This window comes from Cygnus olor, chromosome 2, assembly GCF_009769625.2.
Source record: "Cygnus olor isolate bCygOlo1 chromosome 2, bCygOlo1.pri.v2, whole genome shotgun sequence".
Lineage (NCBI taxonomy): Eukaryota > Metazoa > Chordata > Aves > Anseriformes > Anatidae > Cygnus > Cygnus olor.
The window spans coordinates 85,454,327-85,474,079 of record NC_049170.1 but is presented as its reverse complement, the minus strand read 5'-3'; the positions used below and the strand labels follow the sequence as shown (position 1 = coordinate 85,474,079).

Genomic DNA, 19,753 nt, shown 5'->3' with positions numbered 1-19,753 from the left:
TGATCTAGGACAAGCTGGCTCTTCATCTGTTTTGTCCTACTAACCTGCTCTTTAAGTAGTGAGTTGGCTTGAGCATATTCCATTCTTAAGGGCTGACATCTCAGCTGTCAGACAATATATCTATAATCTTATATAGATGTAATTATAGTTCTTGTGATAATTCTCCTAATTCTGTATCACCTGGTAGAAAAAATAAAGTTCTCCTTCTCATATAATCTCATGAAACTTTTTAAAAGTTTCATAAATGTCAAATTCCTGGAAGACAGCAAAGATCAGCATCAGCACCCAAAAGTCTCATTTACTATGAGAATCATACATCAATTTTAGTAGGCCAAAATCTTTGCTAAACGCTAGTTTGAAACTTAATTTAGATGAAAAAGGAGAATAGAAGCACTTGTTGCAGAAGTTGTTCCATGACAAAACCTGCCTTGCTATCCAGACACAGAAAATAAAAATTGGAGACTGAATTGGCTGAAATGGATGTGACATAAATTATGCAACTAAGTTTTATCTGGAGTTCCATGCTTTTGTTTTATTAGTTCATGCAGTCATTATTATGTTTTGTTTTGTTTTGAAATTACTAACATCCTGGCCTCTTTAGAGTCACAGATGTCATATGAATCAATAAAGGTCTTTAACAGGATGAAAGGAAGGGAAATGTTTAACATTGATTTTCATAATAGTTTTTGTCTGAAAAAAAAATAATAAAAAATTGGAAAGCCCAAGGACTCAGCAACAGTTCTTTCTTTGCGGCCTTTGATAAGACAAATGCCTTTAGTTGCAATTTTTTCTTCAGCTGACCTGGCTGTTGTAAAAATAAAAAAGGCTACGTAAGTAGAAAGCAGGTGCATATATATTAAACTATAATAACTAAATATCAATATTTCCTTATACCACTATAATATTTAAAAATAAATACTGATTATATTATATAATAAATAAAATGTAATAAAGGACAGACATTTAATTAAATATATTAATAAACTTATAGCGACTGTCTGAAGTTCTGTTTTTACATGTATACACACACACACATTTATTCAAAAACTATGTGTGGCTTCTAGGGAAAGAATAAAATTCAGAAATAAAACAGTTCCAATCTAAAGTCATCTAGAGTTGAAAAGAGTTTTGCAGGAGTTCAGTTTGCCATCTCAGATATAAACAGAACTTGAAACTGCTGGCAATAGCATAACATAAACTTTTACAACTGAAATTATCCACTTCATAAATTCCTTTTTTAGTTAAACACCTGCATGAATCTGACACATTACTTCAGCATTAGTGAGCGAATAGTTCTTCTCAGCATCAATACTATACATTCTAGCTAAATATTTATCAAATGCATTAGTATTGCACAAACCCTACCACAGAAAAATGCCAAGACAGTATAAGGAAGTTAAGAATACTCCGAGAACTAGGATACCCTGTAATTGCCCACAGATTGCTGCAAAATATTAAAACAAACTGGCAAATCTTATAGCAAGCAGTAAAAGAAACCTGATTAATCTGAATGATGAAGCTACATATGGAAGAAATACAAGCCAGATTCCCCATTGTGATCACTATGTCCTCCTTTTCATTATCAATGCTCTTATGCAGAAGCAAAAACTTCCACATGATGAAAATGGAACTGCTGACACTTCACTAGCATGAGGCATTGTATAGCCACACTATCTTTGCTTACCATCTGTCGAGCACCCACTGGTGCCATCGCTGGAACAATAACGCATTTCGATCCTTTGCCTTCCCACCTCTAGCAAATTTGGGTCAGGCAAGCGTGCTTTGCAGGTATATCGGAATCGTTGTTCATAGTGGCCACCATTGTCTGAAATATTGACTGGAGTCCAAGGTGTCCAAGGAGTTGTCTTTTTTAACTCTGGACAGGCATTGGTGTTACAAGGTTGATATTCCTGAAAGAAAACAGTCATAGTGAATATAATCATTAGACATGACTTAAAAAAATAATAATAATCCATGGTGTGTATTACCCGAAATGCCCAGCATTGCTAAATCAGCAGAAGCAAATTCCATGTAGACTGATTCACATCAAAGGAAACAGACTACACATAAGAAACAAATACAGAATTGCCAATACTCTTATTAGACAAATAGACCGAAAGACAATATATGCCTTCTGAGTATCATCAAAATCTATAGATCCTGCCATTCACCTATCAGAACACGACATGCTTTATCTGATGGAATGTAAATTCTTTGTAAATTATATGGATGAAATTAAACAACCATTAAATGTCAGAACAAATTTACGTTGACAAATTATTAAGGACAAAAAGGAGTAGGCACCAATGGAAAAACAATTTTAAAACAATTTCACTACCTCCAACCTCTTAGAGAACTCCTCAGATGAGAGTACCTATTGAAAAGGAGCCTAGGAACTAAGTTAGTAATTCCACTAGATACCATAAACTACAGACACATTAGAAATAATAGTTATATGACATACTATAATAATCTCCTTCTTCCATAACCCCAGCTGATACTACCATGTTCCACCTGGCAATTGATTATCTGCTCCTCACCTTCCATGGAGATAACAGCCTTTTTATCTCATACTTTCTTTAGTCTACTATCTCTTCTGGTATTAAATGGTCTAACTTATAAGCACATCTAATTAGTCTGAGAGTAATTGCTCTCAACCTGTATTTTGGTTTAAATTCTATGTTGCTATTTCAGATCTGAAACAAACTTGTTCGCCTGAAAGCTTTTCTAATTTTTCTATCTAATAGAGTTGGAATAAAAATTATTCCCTAGAAACTCCTACCCCATTAACACAGCAAGGCCCTGGAGAACCCAGGTCTGTGTTCAAGAGTCACACGGTATGAGGCAAGGAGGACTTTTATTTTGTGGCAAACTTCCTCGTTTCATAATTTTGTATTACTTCAGGCAAGAAAGAGATCTTAGATCTTCCCAAGCCATTAAATTTCTGCTAGATGCTCTTGCTTATGCTGGTTTTCAGCTGGACTACTTTTGTTCACTCCTTGAGGCTGTACAAAGTCCCTTTCCAGCTTAAAACCTGGTAATTACTACAGTAGTGACCATATGCATACCCAGGAAACATCTATGAAAGAGGATCCCCTCAGAGTGCAGAGGACTGGATTAAACTTTCCAAAATCTGAGTTTCAGCCTTGACTGGTTTCTTGATCAGAAGACAGCAAAGAACAAGCAAACTATCTGGCTCTGCATATAGCAGGGGAAATAATTCCTTCATGACTCTTTTATGCAACTGCTTAAATCACGTTTTACTGTATCACATGTCTTAGTCCTAATGTAAAGACTGGGAACAAAACATGTGTGACTGCTTTCCTCACAGCACATGAACAGTTAAAAAGAACTCATAAAATTAACAGATCCCAGGAACAGCCAGAAGCACCCAGGTTGCCATCCCAGCTGCTTATTCACCTCTAATGTGCGGTCCTCTCCATCAGCTGGGTTATGGTGCATCTTTCAAGCAAGAGCAACTTGCTTCTTTTTTTTCTTTTTTTTTTTTTTCTGTCTCTCTCTCTTTTTTTAAAAGATGTCTAGCACTGACGACTCTATCATCTCCCTGCATCAGCTGTTACACTATTTAGTAATCCTCAGAATTAGCAAATTTCAAGTTAATTCAAGGCTGCATTTTCCCCTTAATTTAATTTTTCAGTCACTGAATTTTGTTGTGCCTTTATCAACAATATTGACCTTGACCTGTACCTACAAATATATTTTTCATGCTGAAGCACTCACACATAATGATAAACTAAACTGAAATTTTTAAAACTTTGTAGGGTTTAAAATTGATCTGCAGGTCCTGTGAATCCTTATGTCTCCCTTTCTTTATGTTTCTTAAGGCTGGACAAAATTTGAATTGTCACTCCAGAAGCAGTCTTATCAATACAGCATGCACAGGCAATCATGACCTTGTTCTACTGGACAGTCTGACTTTAATACACACATTATTACATTAGTGCTTTTTCTTTTCATAGCACTGCACTAAGAGCTTAAGTAGGCCCAATTATCTTTGATAACCTGTTGTTTTCTAAATCATAGCTTTACAACTTCATGTAGCTTCCTATCCCACACAAAAGGATGGTGTTTGGCCATATTAAGATATGTTTTATTAGCTTCTGCAATTGTCTACCATATTATTTACTACCTCAAGAATCTCTGTCATGATCAAGCTTTACTGAAGATGTCTTATATCACTGTCTAGGATGTTGATAAAAATGTTAGGTGCTATTGACCCAAGAACTGATTCCAGGCAGACCCTGCTAAAAACATCCCCAGTCATTTATATCTGTCCATTAACACCACATTTTTCAATTTGTCAGTGAGACAGTTCTTACTCCATTTAATGTTTGCCATGGAGTTCAGTTTTTTAAATCAAAGCTTTTCCTATTGTGAAGGCAAATGCCTTGGAAAAATTCAATATCAGTCTGGGAGAAGTGCTGTATTATGTACAACTATCTCAAAATTCAAACTTTTTATCTAGTAGTATATAAGCAAGAATAATTCAATCAGTAAAGTAGATTCTACAAGGTTAGTTTCAGCACAGTTATTTCACAGTGGTATAAAAGTTTCAGTTCCTTGTTTGCTGTTGATTTTTGTATTTTTCAATCAAAAATAAAGTTGCTAGAAATGGGAAGTCTTTCTGAAGTGGATATGGTGTAGACAGGCGAAAGTCATGAAAAACAGTGTGAGAGTAATGTAATGAACCCATTCTCAATTAAAAATAAGCAAAGGAGGAAGCAGTTAATTTAGTGGCAATGTTCTGAATATTGCTGCTAATACACTTCTTGGATGCCATCTGAATTGTCTTTTTTTAAAAAAAAATCAAGCATATTACTATCTCTTAGACTTTTACCTCTAGTTCAAGTTTGTTCTTATCAATTTCCTTAGGAAACTAGGCTAAAATCTTACCTGTATTTGAACTACAATTCTTTATATATATAAATATGTAAAAATAATAATCAGATAATATGTTCTATTTCAATTTATATTGCACATACTATGGAGAAAATTATCTCCTTACAGACTCTTATGTCTTTGATGTATACAGTAGGTTGAATACACTTCTTTTGTTCTCATTTGTGTTTTTCTTTCTCATTTGTTGATGTGAGAGACAAGGCAGTTAAATCAACATTAACAGCCCATTCAAATATACTTGGCCCAACAGTTATGTTTTATGATTTACTTTTAATATATAGTATTCTCAAATATTCTTTTGGAATCACTGAGCAGTCTATTGATTAAAAATACGTATAAATTGTTTGCTCTTTGTTCCATCCTGCCACGCTTCAGTTTGTCTGGACCAAAATATTTACTTAATTTTTCAGAAGATAAAACACCAATAGAAAATAATGTTACTGATTTATAAGTTGAATGGTCTAGTGTTTCACCTGGGACAAGATAGAGCTGCAACATATAAGAATCTGAGCCTTCTACCAAGCTTTGAGCTTGTAACAGTAATATGCAGTTAAAGGAAAGGACAGCTCTCTCATGCAATCAAAAAAAAGGTCAAAATGAATGTAACAGCATTATGAAACTCTAGAGAAAACTTGTTTCCATTTATAGGGATCCTTGTTTACACATCAAAACACAAGTTTCCTGAAGGACCAATATACCCTTTCCTTCTTCAAGAACCAAAAGATATCACTGCATTTATCTTGCAGTGGCTAAAAAATATGTTTAGGAGAATCACTAACTGAATTTGAAAAAAGGAATGTTTCATTTATTTTCATTACAGAAATGTCGTATCCCTTTAGGAAGCATTTTCAAACTAAAACAAACAAAAGGCAGATAAGCCCCTGATCACGTTTCTATTATTTCTAGAGTTTAAAAAAAGCCCTGTTCTTAAACCAAATACCATTAGATATACCTTACTTTATTGTCATTTTTCTATTATAGTACTATTTCAAAAGCATGACCTAAAAGAACACCCAAACCAAATTAAATCTGAGTTGTTAGGCAAAACATCTTCTACACTGTAAACTTCACAGCTATACTTAAAAAATAAAAACCTAAAAGATTTCTAAGATCTCCATCGTATTTTCATCACACAAAGAGCAATCTATATCCTAGTTTATAGGCAGTATTTTAGCTTTAGTTGACATCAATGGGAAAAGTTCTATTGATTTCAGTGGAGACAGGGCTTCAGAGGCTGTCGCTGCATGCAGAAGCAATCCTGTAGTGCTGTAAAGTAAGGGTAGGTAAGCTGTGTTCATAAAGGATTTTTAGAATTATTTTGATGGATGGAGGGAGGAAAATCATTTTACCCTATGCAAAGGGAACATGCTTCTTTTGAAGCGAATGAATTTCTTTTTTTGGCTGCAAACACTGACTGAGCACAACCTTTTGTTTTTATTTTGTATATTTTAAACAAAAGAATTGGAAAAAAATCAGTTGATAAAAGGGGAAACTTAAAAGGAATTAAAAGCTGAATTTGTAACCATTTTCTCTGGAGGAGTTCAGGGCTACCTGGGCAGGTCATCAGACTGTGAGAGTTCAGCACTCAAATTCTGCCTATACTTTATTTAGCTAAGAAAAGTTCCTGCAATCTTCATCTCATCTCAGAAAACAACTAAGCTTTATACAAAGAATTGAAATACTTATGTTATAACTATCAAATTATGGAGTGAAGAAAGTCACCACTTTCCCCTTTTTCTACTACTTTTTTTTTTTTTTGTCAAATGAGTCAAGTTTTTATAAACGAAATTATTAAAAAAAATAATCAATCATGAGTAACTTAACTGAATATCTCAAAGGGGTAAAGGCTGGTAGGAGCACCTTCAGCTCCACATCTGCCACAAAACTGCCCAGTGGCATTGAGAAAGTGACATTTTTATTTTTAAGTGGTGCTGCTTGGATGCTCATATTCATATTGGCACCTGAGAACCAGTTAGGGTGATAAAAGTTCATTTCATACATAATACATTCCTAATAGTGTAACAGTCCATTTTAAAGCATGATATTTGGAATTAACTCATATTCAAAATGAAACTAGAAATGTCTAATGAAGAAGTGGTTCTTTATTCCGACAGAGATTTCAAGACAACATAGAAAGAGGTTATTAATTAGATGTTGATTTGGATTCTTCCAAACCTAACACATTTATGGACCTGCATCATGGTTGACCACCCTACCCAAATGCACCAAGGAAATCAAATTGTTATAATTGTTATGTGATACAGGACAGGATATTTTTTTTTAATATTTTTTTTTTTAATAAATAACCAAACACATCAAGAACTTATACGTATTTTTGCACACTGCTAGTAGAGAAATGAAAAGTAAAACCACAGTAAATCCAGAGCAGCAAGTCTGCCTGCTGACAGCTTAATTTGCACCAATCCTTCAAGTGTCCCTGGTGCAATCCCATTGCAACTACTGAAGGAGCCCACTTCTAAATGCGGTGTGCAGCACAGCCTGCTAACACAGTACCCTTCCTCTCCTCTCCACACCCATTTAACACTTGCATGGTCAGACTACGAACACTGGAGCAGAAGACATTTTGGACTGCCTCTGCTGGCCTTTGGATGATGGGGTACTGGTTCATCATTAAAGCATTCAGGCACCAAAACAACAATAATGCTATAATGCTTTGGAAGCTAGATTCTTGCTATGGGAGACAACCAATTTTCAATACGACAGTTTCAAACCCCTCAGTGAATTGCAAGTCAACACAAGGGGACTGCAACCATGCTGTGCTTCCCCGGCTGCTAAGGCAGGAAACGGCTCCAAGCTATGGTCACAATGGTAACTAAGTGTAAACAAGATGAAAAAAAAAAATCCATTCTCAGTGCTGATATCTTCTTGATATCTTAAAGCCAGTCAAAAATCTGGCTAGTGGAATTTACTGTCAGTTTTCAAACTAAGACTGAAGTGTATTTAAAATGTACTGTGTTTCATTGCAATTCATTGGAAGTTTGGTTACAGTTGTGTCATCTGGAACTTGCAAGCACACCCAATGAGTATTCAGAATTCAATGTCTTGAACAGGCTGAAACTGCAGACTTTTGAATATGTTTGAAGTCCACAAAGGGAACCAGAATTCTGTCTGGTCACCCTGTTCCTTTGTAGTATAGATTAACATGGAATTCCAGGCTTCTCTTACAAAGTTAGCCACCGATTTTCCTTGGATGAACAGTACTTTCTACATTTTGCCCACAATGATATAATCCTCCCATAAATTACTCTGTTCCTTTCACTGTTGGGGCACTGAAGATACTGAAAGCATTGCTAACCACTAGGAGACAAGCAATGCTTCAAATGCCTAAAATGTATGGCCTAAACAGAAAACTCCTCCTCTCATTCCTCCTTCTCTTCTACTCTCCCCGTGGTCTATGAAATGCCTCACAACTTGGATGAGATGTGCAACGTGCTCTGAAGGATTGTATATTCAGCTACACCCAAGACCATGGAAAAGAGTTTTCCCTTGACTGATTTAAAAATAAAAAATTGTATTTTCATTATTCTACCACATTCAAGCACTTGTGTTCTTTTCTGTATTTGTGTACACTACTAATTTTAAGCATCACATTTAAGCAGCTTTGTCAGTTATGTACTTACTAGGGACTTGCCACTAATTAAGAATCAATGATACCAAATTGCCATCCTAAACATTGATAAATAATTGTCGAGGCCTTAAAAATCACTATATTGGCTTAAAAGTATCCGGGGCAGGAAGCTGGTCCATCTCGTAAAAGAAGGTGATTAAGTTAAAACATTACAGATACTGAGTGTGTCCCATCCTTTCACTGAGGACTATTCTTTTGCACAACAGTTACTCATTAGGGGATTGGTGTCCAGGGTTCATTTGCTTTAGTTAAGAGTCAGGAGTCTGATCACAAGTCCCCCTTTATCTGGGGCTTGGCAAGCTGCACTGTGATCTGGTACAGATTGTGATGTGCCTCCTGTTCTAGCAGCTCTCCTGTGGGATGGAAACCTCTGGAAGAGGGAATTAGAAGATGGGGACAAGATCATCTAAACCTGCTAAATTTCAGTAAGCCAGGAGGTGTCTGTAAAAGAACTAAGGGCTCAGTTATTTTTGCCCTGCATGTTGTGTGGTGTCATTTAGACTGTTGCAAGGCCTGCACAAAGGAAATAAAAGATATTACTGAGTTGATGAAAACAGAACACCCAGGACAGCAAATAATGAAGGCTGTAAAGCTGAAGGGATTGTCCACCTATAAATGACTGCATGGATTTACTGAAACTGATTCAAAAGTGATTTCAGCTAAGCAGGCACTATATTGCCATGTAGTGAAGGTCTCAACCGCAGCAAGTAAGACATGACCTCCAAATGAGTGACAACATGAAAAGTAGACGGTGAAATATAAATATCATTAAAGGCAAATGATGTGTAACTTGCACATGAATCAAAATGATTTTTTCAGCATTTAAATCAGAACTTAAAACTAGTGTATAAACACCAGCTTTGAAACCTATATTTCTACATTGAATTACAAAGAGAGGGAATTCAACTTTACCTTTAAAATTAAGAAGGGACTAGTTTTGAAAGGCAAAATTTGAAGGTACAATTTGAAAATATCAGAGAAAGGAACATAGCTTCCTACAAGATGTGATTTTTCTTACATGATGACTCAGTACTTCACAATTGGGGAAAAGGGGATTGTTCAAAATTCCTTTTGGGGGGTATGCTCAGCTTATTGGAATCAATTGAGTTGCTGCAGCTTAGTGCATTACCAACTCAGCTGGATCATGCTAATGATCCGTGCATGTGGCTTTAGCTATTACAAATGCAAAAGAAGGTGGATTAAGTCAGACAGATAAGGGGTGATTTACTCTGCTGTAATAACTCAATTGTTTGCAATTAGCTCCACATACTCTTACTGAGAAGCTTAACTTTTTCACATAGGCCTTACAATTCCTGACAAAAATCTGTCTTAAATTGCTGAAATAGTTTTTATTTACTATTAAACTTAAAAATGATTTTTTTTTAATTGCTGGAAAGCATGGCTATCTAAATATTTATTAACTAAGAGTAAGAATGTTAGAAGATAATCCAATAGTCAAAAAGGCACAAAAAGGCTGTCAACTCCTCAATTATAGACTGCTGTTTTGTAAAGTCTGCAAATCTGTTCCCTCATATAAATTACCTCGATTTCTATTCTACAGCGTAGATTTTCCTTCCTGTAGGCTTATAAAAGTCAGTGAGAGCTTGTTATAAAAGGAGACCCTCAACAACTTAAATTATTAAAAGTGGAAGCAAATCTAGGAATTCAGTATAGTTTTGACAGGTAACACTGGAGTTGCTTCACTTTGTGACATACAAAGAATTGGGCCCTTAGATTTCTGATTCTTAGGTTCACCTGTTACTAACAAGTCATTGTGCCTTTTCCTGAATTTAGTAATGGGAAAAGTCTGCAAACAAATTTTGGTTTGCTTTGTCTGCTACCACGGAACAGTAATGCCACAGGTTGCTAAAGCAATGTGTAATTGTGAAACAAGAAGAGGAGAAAAATGTAGAAGCTGCATAGCCTGTAATCATGGGATTGAGGATAAGACGGCAGGGTGGTACTCCTGCAGAGAGAAATGGCTCCTGTCTTTCATGAGTCAGTTTCAAATTAAGCACAGTGATAGAGTAGTTCTAGAAATTTATGTGCTGAGGACACATTTATTTCCATAATATTTTGACCTGGAAAACCAAGTGGGTGAAAAGCCAGCCAATGAATAATGCAGAAAAAGAAAACTGTTATTACTATTTTAGATCCAGCCATAGAGCACATTTTCTGAGATTATTTTTTGTTTGTTCATAGCTGTTTGTTACATGATCAGTGCAGCCTTATATAAAGTCAGTGCTTATATGCACCTGTGGGTGATCATTATTCTGATTTCTTGCAATTATACAATCTTCTAGGTTCAGCTGAACTTTCACATTTTAAGCTGAGGGCAAAAATGTAACTACCAGTCATTGGTACATCAGAACAGAGCTGAAAGTATGAAATTATTAACTGCATGTGAATTCATTTAGAGAGCCAGTACTCAACTGCAGCTTGTCTTATTTTTTTCTCTCTTTTAAAGATTTATAAGCTGTGCTTTGTACAAAAATGGAACCAAAATTTGAGAGAGCTGATGTTGGAAAGAGATGAAGTCTGGCTTTGCTCTGAAAATCTGATTACTTTAATATTCTTACTTTATTTTTCATTCTAAATAATGATTTAAATGGTATACAAATCACTGGGGAAAAAAAAATCCTGTAATGTCACCACTCCTGAGATAACACTATAAATGTTAGAGCAGCTGTTAAATGACAAATGCCATGAACTTTGACTCAGACTTGCCAGTACAGACTCAGGAGCTGCAGTAAAAAACAGAACTGCTTGTTCAAATGCATTAAGCTGTGCAAGTATTTAAATCCACCAAAATTAGATTTAGTCACACAAGTGAGACATTCAAAGACTGTGATCATCTACACCTTCTGAAAAAGGCAGCAGAAAATGTATGTGTTGTACTTCTGAAAACAAAGCTACTTAGTAGGTAATCTGAATATGGATTTGGAAGCCTGATGAATGCGTCATTTTGGCAAAATATGGCTACCAGATATCTGTCCGGAACTGGATGGACTGTTGTCTCCAGAAACTCCAAATATTTGGATCTGCTAGGAGGGAAGTCAAGTTAATCTGTATGTGAACATCCACATCTTCATAGCTCAAAGGCCACATTGGTCTTCTGTAAATGAGTGAAAGGGAAAAACACAACCACAACCTGCACATCCTTCTTTCAAGCAATTATTTTCTTTTTCTAGATGGTGATGGAATGGACAGCACCTGTGGAAAATGGGTATAGCAAATAAGTTAAGAAAAAAGAATGTTATAAACCTCATTTTCAGGCCTTGACCCAAACACACTGAAGCGAGCAGTAGTATAACTGAACTTGAAGTGCACTTAAGTGCAATTTAATACTTTATCACACCACAGACATCTGCCTTTCCCCAGGGCAGAAGCTACAGCAGAACTGACAGAAGTGATGTGTGTCCACACCTTGATCATTGCTGCTACAGTTGAATGTATAAGCATAAAACTATCTTCACTCATAGCTTGTAATCACTTGGACCAGGAAGCACAGCAACTGAGATGCACACGCATTTGCTTCTGCCAACTCCGCTATGGGAAAATATGACCTCTAGCAAATGGGGACAGCTGAGCTGTGAGCTGCTTCAATCACCCTAGCAAGCATCAGTGTAACTCATCTGTCAGAGTCCGTGACTAAGCGGGCAAAAAATAAGAAAGGAAAAGGCAATCCAAATAAAAGCATAACATTTTACAGGTTGCCTGGTTGAAAAGCAGGTACCCAGATAGAGACATATGAAAAATATGCCTGTAATAAATGTAAGCTCAAATTACATACAACCATTCATGGCTTTGTGCTTACCTGTTCAGAAAGTGCAACTGCCTGTTCAGAAAGTGCAAACATACATATAAAATTGTCCATATTTTTTTTCAAGAGTGAATATCAACATCCCAGAACTTACATCCTTAATACTGGAAATATATCTTCCACTTTCATGCAGATGTTTCAGATCCCCTATGGCTTCTCAAAAAGCAACACGTGCCTATGTTTAGGCAAGCTGAATCCTGCCTTTGGGTTCCCCAGTGGAGCTTGCAACAAAAACATGTGCTAGTACATGCACACACAGAGCAATCTGTTCTAGGCAAAGTATGGGATGCTGCTCCCAGGGATTTATGCAAAGAAACATCTTTTCCTTCTGCGTGACTTATACGTTATGATGGATGTACATACTGTGAAGAAACCAAGACTTTCAAAAGATCAGGTTGCACAGAAACAGAGCAACAATATGTTGACTGAGGAATAAAGGGGCAATCATTTTTTGCAGGCATGTCAGAACTGAATCTCCTGTTGATTTATATAACTGCTTCACATTTTCCATTTAATTTGCAGCAATCTAAAAAACTGCCCATAAATCAATTCCTCTCTCACAACACTATTTTTAGCTTTTTTAATACTGTTGGTTTTATATAAAGTTTGTTTAGAAAGGGCTTAATGCATCTGTGTTGTATTTTTGGAACTGTGGTTGCAAATAAAACATTTTTTGATCTCCAGCCAATTCCCGGTAAGACACATGTTTCTGAAATAAATCAATAAATAAATAAACACCCCCCCCAACCCCCCCCCCAAAAAAAAAAAAAAAAAAAAAAAAGACCTGTACTAATTGGTATTCTCTATTTCCAGACTGAGGAAGTAAAATGCAGGAATAGCTGTGTGCTTCCTTTCCAGATGAGGTTTTAATTGACAATAGTCTGTGTGGTTGCGGTCAGAACTGCTCTGCTGCTCCGGGGAAATTCCTTAGGAGAGGACTGTAGCCCTTTTATTTTATACCTTATTCGAAGTCTCAGCAAAAAGGCAAAGAACTCTATTGGGGCAAGGTGGCATTGCTAGAGACATTCAAGCCAGAAAGTTAAACATGAAAACAAAAGTAAAAAGTGCTTAAAGAAAAACTTTACCACTTAAGGCACGTATAGGATCCTTCGCTTCTCTTTACACTCAGCAATCCTCATCTCATGTCTTATCCCAACTCAAATCTCTGCATGCCAGCTTTGCCCCACTTCTTATCATAAAAGTCACATAACCTCATTTATGAAAGGAAGAAAGAAAGGAGATGACAATGGAATGATTTACACTGCAGTGATCAAATTGGAGAAAAAAAAAAAGTCAGTGAATGTCATCTACAAAAACTATTCTTTTCAACAAACCAGAAAAGAGGCATAAATAGCTACAAGTTATGAGAGTTGGGTTAAATGCCAAAGACTGAAAAATGTAACAGTGATTGAGAGCTTAGGATAATGAAGCTGCAGACTGTCACTGGGTAGTAGTGTTGTGTTTGCTTATCAAAGCAATATGTAGACCCACATCAAAATTATTGGAAAAGCAAGGGCTGGGTAACACATGATGTCTATTTCAGTAATTCCTAGCAATATGGAGAGGGCTCACTGCCAGTAACTGCGCAAACACATCTGGAATACACAAGTCAAACTCTCAGGGCTGAATTTTAGGTCAGGATGGGTGCTCTGAATGTACACTGTAGACTTTATAACACAGGCTTCATTTTGACAGCTCAGTAAGCATACCATCAACGCCTTGGCATTTTCAGGCCAATGACATTAGTAACTGGAAAATAAAAATGTTAGCTATAGACTGCAAATTCATTTTTACAGGAAAATAGTAAGTATTTTGTATTCACACTATGCTTTTAAATTAGAAATGTCAGGCCATTTATAAAGAGTTCTGGCTTATCAAACAGAGCTCTGAAGGCAGATTGCTGAGCACAGCACCATTGGAGCTGGCTGATTTAAGACCCTCATCCTTCAGGATGAATAGGAAGCAATGGAGGCTCACCAAAGGAAGTCCATTTGGGAAAGGCTAGGCAGAGATGCAAAAGGCAGCTCAAATTTGTCCATTTGGAAAGGGAAAACTACAGCAAAAGTTTTGTTTTTTGTTGTTGTTTGTTTGTTTTGTTTGTTTGTTTTTATCCTTTGGAAAAGCTAGTTAGAGTTACTTTTGTCTTTCCACTGATCCAAGATCCACAATAACACTTTTCATCAAAATGTACAAGTTCTGAGAAAGAGAAGTCTTTCTAGTAGATGCCCAGAAAAAAAGGCAACACAAATAATAGTAGTAATGGTAGAAAGGAGAAGGATATAAAGACAACGTTCCAGAACATTGGTAGGATGGGCAATCTGCTTGTTTTTTTTTTTTTTCTTAAGAATACTAAGAGAAGAATCCTAAAGGGGGTAAAAAAAAAGATTAAAAGTAACAAATGTAATAAATAGAAGATAATGAGACTAAGCTGAGTTTGTATACCCATAGACAGTTGTTAATGTGACTGCATAAAATAAAAGCAGCAATATCTAAAGAAAATTCACTATTAAGAAAATGCAGGTGTTTGGCAAGAATTTGAGGGTGAAAGCGTGAAAAAACAAGCAGACTGCAGGATCCCAAAGGATAGGAAAAAATGAAGATGACAGAATGTCATTTTCATTAGATTCCTCACTTCACAGAATAAAATTATCACAAGCTTTAAAGTGAAGACTCAAATGACTTTTTTTAATGCCAACTAATTCACCTGCTTACACCACTGAAGTTTTTAAAGAGCATACAAAATGGTTCTAAAGCTTTTAATTTTCTAGTTTGGTAAATTCAAAAAGGTGTGCAATACAGGACTCAAGTTTTGGTCAACATGTATCAAGTCTCATGACGTCTTGCTGCTTAGCAAGATGTAGGCGTTTTACTAAGTACTTCAGTAGCAGTGATGAGGTACAGAAGGTGAGACCTGCATGCTGTGCAAATAGCTCTTGGTTTATAAAAGCAATCACTCTGCAGACACTGAATGATATACAGGCTCTCTGTGCTAATGGATCCCAATATAATATGAAACCTAAGAATTTCAACCAGGGTTATTTGTGTGCCAGTGGAGAGGCATTAGAGGGATACCTAAAGCATTTCAGTAAGGAGGAACAATACATGTGAGTTTACTATAGATTTAAGGTGTAAAAATCATGCATCATGACACTACCTTCTTATTCACAAGATGAAGCATTGCCTAGGTGCATTACTTCAATACATGCTATTTGGGCATAGAACCCTTTGTTTGTTTGTTTTACTTCCCATACTAGCAAAATAATAACTTTGTAACTGTTATGCCACCTAAGATTGCATTGGTGTCTCTCCTTATGTGGATGGGTTTGTGGGAAGTCACAGCTTTGAAGCTACTTTTCCTTGAACTACAGCTGATGTAGACAAGACATTTCTAAAGTTATGCAAGTGCTTTTTTAAGCCCCATGACAAAAGAAGCTAATGTGATCACCCTGCAGGATGACAAAGAGTCTTTGATTCCACGAAATGGAAAGTTCACTACACTTTCCCTTTGGAAGAATCTGTGGTGGATTAATAATGGTAATTTTTTTTTTTTTTTCTAAACAAGGACTCTTGACAGAAACAGTCTGAGGTGACGTGGCTTTACCATGCTCAGAAGGGAACAGATATTTTATTTGGTACATGGGGTTGTTTCAAAGAGCTTTTAGCTCCTTACTTGGCCACAGGATCTATAATCACATGGCTGTTCACATCTCAGAGACAAACATATTATGCATTATAGACAATGCAAATAATTTTTATAGGATTCACTGACATTAAACCTCAAAAAAAATAAATTGCATTGTTCAGTATTTCAAGTATAAGTATGTTCTCATTTCAAATGAGAACAACTTCAAATACTTTACATACCCCTCTTTCCTTCCATCGGTTTAGCCTCACAGAATGTATCTTAACACAAGGGGAAGCTGAGATAGAGACCGATTCTCATGCTATAGTAGTACTAGATTTGGTTATTCCTCAAAGTTGTGTTATTCCTCAAAGTATTCCTAAAGTTGTGTTTTATCTGAAAAAGCCCCCTGCTTCCTTTTTTCTACCAAGAGTAGGAAGGAAAAGTAGGTGCACAGATCAGATGCATTTTCTAACTAAACAAAGCAACTCCTTGCTATTGGGTCACATGGATTTAAATGAACACCAAGTTCAGATTTCTTTGAGAGTCTTTTAATGATGTCCCACATGCTCCTTTTGTACACTGAAGATTATTAATTTAAAAAAAAAAAAAAAGCACAGGAGTTTAAGAACAGCAATAAGAAGGAGAGCTATGTATTTCATATATACTTGAGTGATAAAAAGGATCTAGCTTGGAGGGGTTTTTGATCAGAACATGATGGTAAGATTATGTCTTAATGCAGTATATCATCTTATTTCTGGCAAAGGGGGTGCAAATGGGGCCTGTCTGGCATCAGAGACAATGAGACAATGCAATCTATGATGACTGCATTTGATCAGGGGAGTTACCTACTCAACAGTTAAATAAGAATCCCTGAGTGGTTTGGGTTGGAAGGAACCTTAAAGACCACCCAGTTCCAACCCCCTGCCATGGGCGGGGACACCTCTCACCAGCCCAGGCTGCCCAAAGCCCCATCCAACCTGGTCTTGAACACCTTCAGGCATGGGGCATCCACAGCTTCTCTGGGCAACCTATGCCAGTGCTTCATCGTCCTCTGAGCGAAGAATTTTTTTCCTTCTAAACCTGCCCTCCTAAAACTGTTAACCCTTGTCCTGTTGCTACACTTCCTGATAAAAAGTCTCTCTCCAGTGATGAGCCTTCCCCTGTGAGGACCAAAAATAGCAGATGTATCTTTATTTGCCTATGGGATAAGAGTACTATCCAGCATTAACAATGAGAACCTCATGACATAAGTGTGTAATTTATTCTAGTGAAAGTGAAGGGTTCTGCATACATTCCAGAAACAGAGGTCTTATTTCAAATCAAGGTCCCTATCACAAGCACTAGCTGAAATGGGATTTCTGAAACACTGATGTGAATACTGAGAGATTCATTATACTGAATTGAAATTATATTATTTCATTATATTGAAATATTGAAAATCCCATGTGTTTTGTTTTCTTTTCCTGTGTACAGCAAGTACAATCTGGCATTCCAACATGGCCCATTTGACGTGTGATTATAACTCAACCACTAACTTGTTTCCTAGCTTTGTACCTCCGTAAATATGAAGTCACCGTTATTCATAAAAGGCCACAGGTTTTTCATTAAGCTAACAACCCTGGCTTCAGGACTTGTTGGGCTTTGTCTGTGCTTGTCTTGGCCTGCCTGGAGATTTGTTTTTTGGATGTAACAGCAGCTATCTAATGACCAGATCTCTATTACGTACTTTGTTTTAACTTTTCATTAGCTTTAAATAATGTATGATGTAATGTCTGTAGTGATATATATTTTGCAACTAATAGGTATTTGTAACAGGTAGTTACTGTGGGCAGGACGACCTATTAGACCTTGTAATAAAACACAGCACAGAAGAGCACCAGAAGCTTTGAAAGAACAGGCAGAGGACAATACCTGAGGCCCAGGGGCTATAAACAACCCACAGATGGCCAATTACTGGTCATTAAAGGAATGCGACCTCAGGGGGTCACCAATTGCCAGATTTTAGAGGTAGCAAAGGTAACAAGAACAAGCATCCAACATATGTTAAACACAGCATATACAGTAAATTCAGTCGCAATATAGGCTTGCAGAATAACAGGCTAAGTGTAGAGACTGTTAGAAAATATAAAAATTATCCCAGACAGATCCTAAAGTGAAAAGAAAGAAATTATCAACATCACACTTCTTCTGCCAAAGGACTGGGGGTACTGACCAGTTGCTGTATACCCATGCACAGACTGAAACCATCACCCTTAACACAGAGAGGGATAGTGGGAGAGCAAGCCTAAGGGAGAGACACTAAACAGACTGTGTATACATCTTATTTGCACATAATTTAAACTATTTGATTAGGCTGTTTTGAATTGTGATGATTAATACTGCAATGAGATTAACAAGAAATTGTTGGCTTTCCATGAATGGTGTATTCCTTTTTGCCTGTAGCAGGATTACAAGTGCAACAAACTAATGGGAGCCCAAACAAAACAACCTATTCTCTAACCTAACTGCAAAAATTCCTATATAATATTGTGTAATAATAAAACAAAACAACAACAACAAAAGCAAGCAAACCAACACTATGTGTACTTCTAAGATTTTAAGGGATGTTAGTAAAAAGGTTCTTTTAGTACTGTTTTATATTGTACCGTTTTCTATTTTCCTGTTCATAAATTTTTCAGATTCTTCTCTCAATACATAGTATAACAGATGTCTTGCTGCAAAAATAACATTTTCTTCTCATAACTGCTTTTGAATTTTATTTCTTGAGCCTTATGTTGATACTATCAAATGCTTTAGAACTGTTGAGGATATGAGTACTTTATCATCAACTATGACTAACTTTAAATCCTGCAGCAGATAGCTATGATCTTCTCTGATGCCCCTCTGGCCTCACATTTACTAGTTTTCTGACTAGATTTTATTTTTTTTTCTCCTCTAGGGATTTTTGTAACCTTTAATCCAGGGACAGAGAGTTTAGCAAAGGTGAAACATCATATATCAATCTCACTTGCTTGAAAAAAAATCTTGAAGAATGTCCCTAAGCAAAAACTATTTTCAAAGAATTTTTTAATGAGTATATTATACTCCTTGATATCCAAAACTTTGACATTATCATCAGGAATGCAAGGGCAAGAAGGTATTTTTCTTGTATCAAGTTATACATTTTCACTGTTGATCCAGAATTAACTCTATCCTTACACAGTATATCTTTTATACCCTCTTGCATGCTTACATGTGCATTAACACTGCCAAAAGCAAAAAAGTCAGAGACCTTAAAGTCTGTATAAGAAGATTATACAGATTAAATTACAACAAACGTGTTTCCAATAAGATCTCAGGTGTAAGAAAGAAAGGCCCAGTGATGAACCTTGTATTTGAGAAACTTTCATTCATGTCCTTGCATAAAGTTCCTTTATTATGGCAGTGGCACACATGATTTCAAGTGGAAAAGGTCAGCAATGAAGCCAGATGCTCTGGCGCTCAGCCCTTCTGTGTCCCCATTCCTAAACTCTAAGTTGGGAACAAAGGAACTTTTCAACTTCACAAGGTATAAATGTTTTTACAGGTTTCAGCTGTTCACCTACTGTGGTGCTACAGCAGTCTGATGAAAGTTTGGATCCTATATAACTGAAGTAAATGTATAGACATGACAGTTTTGTCATATAAAAAAGAGCATTTGTATGCTATAGAGTCTTAAATTGTTTGGCAAGGTAAATAAAGCTATAAAATATTAAAT

At 36.3% G+C, this 19,753-nt stretch overlaps 1 protein-coding gene across 6 annotated transcripts in view; it reads right to left on the bottom strand.

Annotated features, from left to right (window-relative positions):
• SEMA5A (semaphorin 5A) overlaps window positions 1–19,753 on the bottom strand; it is a 332,344-nt gene that overhangs the window by 28,965 nt on the left and 283,626 nt on the right. For all 6 annotated transcript variants that reach the window (XM_040548220.1, XM_040548219.1, XM_040548221.1 and 3 more), the window contains exon 17: window positions 1,685–1,910. In XM_040548220.1, coding sequence (XP_040404154.1) covers window positions 1,685–1,910 — 226 coding nt within the window. The remainder of the gene's footprint in view (window positions 1–1,684; window positions 1,911–19,753) is intronic.